The sequence below is a fragment of the Amphiura filiformis genome, chromosome 8 (genome assembly GCF_039555335.1).
Source record: "Amphiura filiformis chromosome 8, Afil_fr2py, whole genome shotgun sequence".
Taxonomy (NCBI): Eukaryota; Metazoa; Echinodermata; class Ophiuroidea; order Amphilepidida; family Amphiuridae; genus Amphiura; species Amphiura filiformis.
Window position 1 is genome coordinate 11,431,968 of NC_092635.1, and position 4,989 is coordinate 11,436,956.

Consider the following 4,989-nt stretch of genomic DNA (forward strand, 5'->3'; position numbering starts at 1 on the left):
ATGTGTAAAGGGGGGCAAGATTTTTCAGCACATCAAAAGGGGTGGACAAAGATTTTTGGCACATTTGAAGGGGGCAATGACTTTTTGGCACAGCCAGGGGGGGGGCAATTTTTGGCAGACCATTTGAGAATTCACCAACCTGGGGTACTTATAATGATTGCACCTCCCCTCATAAATCATGCAGTTTCAGAATTTTGCCCCTCCTAGTGATTTTGACACTTTGATACAAAATCTATTATTCAAAGAAAATAATGATTGTAAGTTAGTAGTACTCAACTTTTGCAATCTTTACTGTTAACAGATATCAGTGGATCAACATTTAGGACAAGAATCCCTGTCCTACAGGCAGACAGGCTTGTCAAGTAAGGGCGGTCAGTCAGGATTGTTTTATTGGTATTTGACCCTAACCAATTTTGAAGGAAACATTTTTGAGTTTTTTTATCAAAACATTTCCAGTCAAAATTAATCCACTTTGTCCAAAAATGATGGCTATAGATTTGATATTGCATACAGCTTTAATAGTGCAGGGGTTATAGTTCTTTATTGGGGACGACAAAGGTTCAATATTTAAGAATCAGGACCAGATTTACCATTGGGCCAAATTGGGCCATGCCCATAGGGCCCCCAAAATGAAGATATTCAATATTTTCCATTGTTATTGGAATGATTTGTAAACAAATCATATTTGCCAAAAATATGTTGTAATCAGGCCTGAGAGTGTGTCTTTGAAATAATATCTGTTTTTAACTTTAAAATATCTGAAATTATTTAAACCATACATACTTTTGTACGCAACACAAGTGTAGAGAAATATCTGAAAGTTAAAAAAAATATCTGAAAACAGATAAATATCTGGTCTCTCCCACCCCTGGTTGTAATTAATTGTAATTCCTATCATAGTATGGGTCAAATTTTGGTAACATTTCTGCATCTCAGCTTCTGTAAATCCTAACATTTACATACATGCTTCAACATCTCCTTATGGTGAGTTTGGGCGTCCAAATTTTGGCCTGGCCCACTCACTGGGCCCCAAAAAGGTAAATCCAGCCCTGGCAAGAATGATGAAGTGGTGGATTGTACCACAAATATTCCTCACACATCTTTCTTTTCTTTTGTTAAGATTTTATGTGATAGAGTCCAGTCGAAAATGTGCATAGAGCAGTCTCGGCCCTTTTTTTATGTTTAACATATATTGTACACAAAGAAAACAAAAAATCCTTTGTTTCAGTAAATTAATAAAAATACAAATTTTCTATTAAAAATCAAAAATAAATTTATAATTCATTAACTTTATTTTTGTGTGCAACCATATTTATATTATTTTTGCACCCCTTCCATGGGTAGAATTTGTTTCACCTTGTGAGATTCCATTCAGATTCTTGCAACACCATTTTATTTTAGATTCTCTTCCATTTAATCTAATTAGTGCTTAGGCCCAAAAGAATCTCTTTAGATTCATGAAAATCAGGTTAGGAAAATCTGTGTGAATGGCTTCTCACCAAATTTCTAACCGGTCTTTAAATTGTGAAAATATAAACTGAGCAAAATATACATGCACTAAAATAAAATAAAAAAGTACTTTTCCACATCTTTCATTATAAACAACAGTATAAAACAACACCATATGTGACCATCCACCACAAAGTGGTAGTAAAGTCGGCTCTAGAACATTTACTGTTTATTGCCGATTTTGAAAGAATGCACTTTCAGGTTTACAATGACACCTCATCCAGCTTCATCCGACATCTAGAAGTGAAGTTATGGTTCATCAAAGGTCAAATTTTCCTAATATATTTTACATAGAAATCCAATACTGTTTTTGATTGTATCTCAAAATGCAAAATGCTGACTTTACGACCAGCTTGTGGTGGATGAGCACATATATTAACATTTCTGCTATGGAATGTTCATTTCTCCAAATTTGTACCCCATCCAGCATTGCCAACCTTTCAGTCAGTTGGAACTTTCTGCATGCTTTCTTGAAACATTACTGTCAAATTCCTCTAATTTCTCACAAATTAGAGAGGTACCGTGATTAGGTTATGCGAAGATGACATTCTTCAAATCAATGTCAAAATGTGAGAACAAATTACTGCATAATTGGAGATAAATAGTTTTTGCTCATGCATGTATGGTTGGAGCTTCTCCCAATAACACTAAAGCCTGGAAAAAGTGGGATATTTGGTAACCTCATCTGGGAAATTAGGTGTTTGGAGAGAAATTAAAGGGTTGAAAATAATACAGAAAATATAAATTGAAGGGAAATCCTGTCTTCTTGGATGGAAATCTTGAGTTTATAATTATATTCCTATATTATATTTACGTCAAATTGAATATTAGGTAATGAAAAGTCACTCCTCATTCCCTACCATGCAAAATCACATCAAATAGACTGGTTGAAGCACAAGAAGGCAGGACTGCCTTTTGAGGAGAGCGAGAGCAATCACTCTCTACTGCTCTCCTTAAATCTGATCTAGGAGAGTGATGTTTAGCTCTCATTAGTTGACCATTCTCTCCCTACCTTCTATTGTAAATGCTCTAAACAGCTCTCTTGAAGGCTCCAGAAGAGCTATTTCATGCTCTCCTGTAAATTGACTGCCAACATGGAGTTAGACACACTCAACATCATGTCTAACTTTTCATGGCCAAATCTCTTCTTTTTGGACTAGGTGAACTATGTTTCCCTACTATATGCTGTTTTAATGTGTTTTTAATGATCTGTGTGCAATTTGGAATGTCTGCGGTTGATTCTTCATGTTTTTATAACTCATATCCGGGTAAGCTTCTTGACTGTTGATCTAAAGCTGCAGAATTCTGCAACCTTGCAGGGCTGTTAAGCTTAAGCTTATACTCATTGTGACTTTGAAGGTCTACACTGAAAAACTGTTTCTTTCTACAAATGGCTGTGGTGTATGTTTTGCTTTTGGCTGCTTCGATATTTCTACAAAACATTAATATTTGGACATGTGTAAGCTTACACGTCAACTCATCTCCCCCTTTGTTATTGACTGGTCACATTGTTCACAATGTCAAATCTCATCGCCGTGCTTACTTTTCTGCTCCAGTTTCTTACTACAACAACAGCTCTGCTTGCTATCATCTAGAGAGAGTTGTTAACTTATCAAATGATGTTGAAGAAAACCCGGTCCTGACAATATTAATGACATTTTCCCCTTTCAGAATCCCTTATGAATGAGAACTCGTTCAACACATCGCCTATGAACTCTTCATGCTCTTCATATACTAGTTCAACTGATCTTCGACCGCAAAAATAACATTTCGTCAATATTTTTTAACTCGAGAAGCTTAGGCAACACTAAGCTATCTTTATACGCCGTCCTTGACATGGAGAAACCAGATAGTTCGGCGGGCGCCGCGACTTGGCTTGATAACACCATTACAGATGCCGAAATCATGGATCCATCTTATATATTATTTCGACGCGACCGTAACAGACATGGTGGTGGAGTTTTGATAGCAGCAAAAGATTTCCTTAACCCAATTAGGGCTACTAAATTTGAGGATAACAACATCGAACTTGTCTCTGTTGAACTATCCACTAGGCGCGGAAAAATTTTATATTGTTGTCTGTACTATCCAAAAAAGCCGGACATTGCATTTTTTAATAAATTGGACAATTGTGTAAATAAGATTCTTAGTAGTGTACACTCATATGCATGTGTTATCCTTGCAGGTGATTTTAATGTGGATGCTCCACACTTTCAGCCTGGTTCAAAAACATTCTCTGAAGGGGACACTAGGTTATACAAGTTGCTCACTGAAAGTCTGGACCCTTTAAACATGACTCAACTTGTTGATTTTGTAACTCATAAATTCTCGGACAATCAGCTTGATGGTACTCTAATTGATCATCTGTACACAAATAATACTGACTCTGTGCTTAATATCAGGCCTCATCATGCCATAGGTGCAACCGACCACTCAGGTATTGCTTTCAGTCTTAACTTTGCTAAAATTAAACAACATTTTCCACCAGGTACATTTCTTCAATACTCCAAGGCTGATCTTACCGGTCTTTGTAATGAACTCCATGTAACCGATTGGTATGAGCTTCTCCATGGTAAAAACATCAATGAAGCCTGGAGTGTTTTTAAAGATAAATACATGGAGTGCATCCATACATTTGTTCCAAGCAAAAGATCCAGGAGACGGGAGAAAAAGCCTTGGATTAATGATGAAATAATCAAACTGACAAAGAAAAAGAAGTGCCTGTACAGGAAAAAAAAAAAATCTCCTGATGATTTACGGAAATGGCAGAATTACAAAAAGTGTCGTAATATGTTAAAGGTGGTTATAAACCGTGAATACCATTCTTATGTTTCAGATATTGCAAATGACAATTCTAATCATGGTAAAAAATTTTGGTCCTTTGTTCGGGCATCCAAAGCTAAACCTACTGCTACCTCTTTTAAGATTGATGATATTTGTGTTACAGATCCCAACACCATTGCTAATTCTTTCAATGAATTTTTTGTTTCAAATTTTACTACCTCTGATGAGCCAGATACAATAGACTCAATGTGTGAGGGCCATCAGGGAATTCCATTTTGTCCCGGTGTTGACCAATTCCTCTGAGGTTTTTAAAATCATTAGGTCCTTGAAGAATGGTAAAGCCCCTGGGCCTGATGGCATCACATCAACTATGCTCAAGCTTACTGCTGCTCAGGTTTCTTTTCCAATTGCAATTATTTTTAATATTTCTCTTACTCAAGGTAAAATTCCAGATGATTGGAAAAAAGCTACGGTTGTACCGATACATAAATCTGGGGATATTACCAATTTGAAAAATTATAGACCAATTTCATTGTGTTCAGTGGTAGGCAAAATGCTGGAGAGAGTGGTTACACGTAATGTTGTTAATTATATGGGGACAAATGGTCTTATTTCTCCTCAGCAACATGGTTTTATTGCTGGGCGTTCCTGTACCACTCTCCTCAGTAAGGTTTGCCACCACTGGCTACAAATTCT

At 36.5% G+C, this 4,989-nt stretch overlaps 1 protein-coding gene across 1 annotated transcript; it reads left to right on the top strand.

The window, feature by feature from the left end:
• The first annotated feature begins 3,345 nt into the window (after positions 1 to 3,345).
• Positions 3,346 to 4,596, top strand: LOC140158470 (uncharacterized). Its single transcript, XM_072181564.1, has one exon. The coding sequence runs from the start codon at positions 3,346 to 3,348 to the stop codon at positions 4,594 to 4,596; it is 1,251 nt and encodes a 416-aa protein (XP_072037665.1).
• Positions 4,597 to 4,989: the final 393 nt, after the last annotated feature.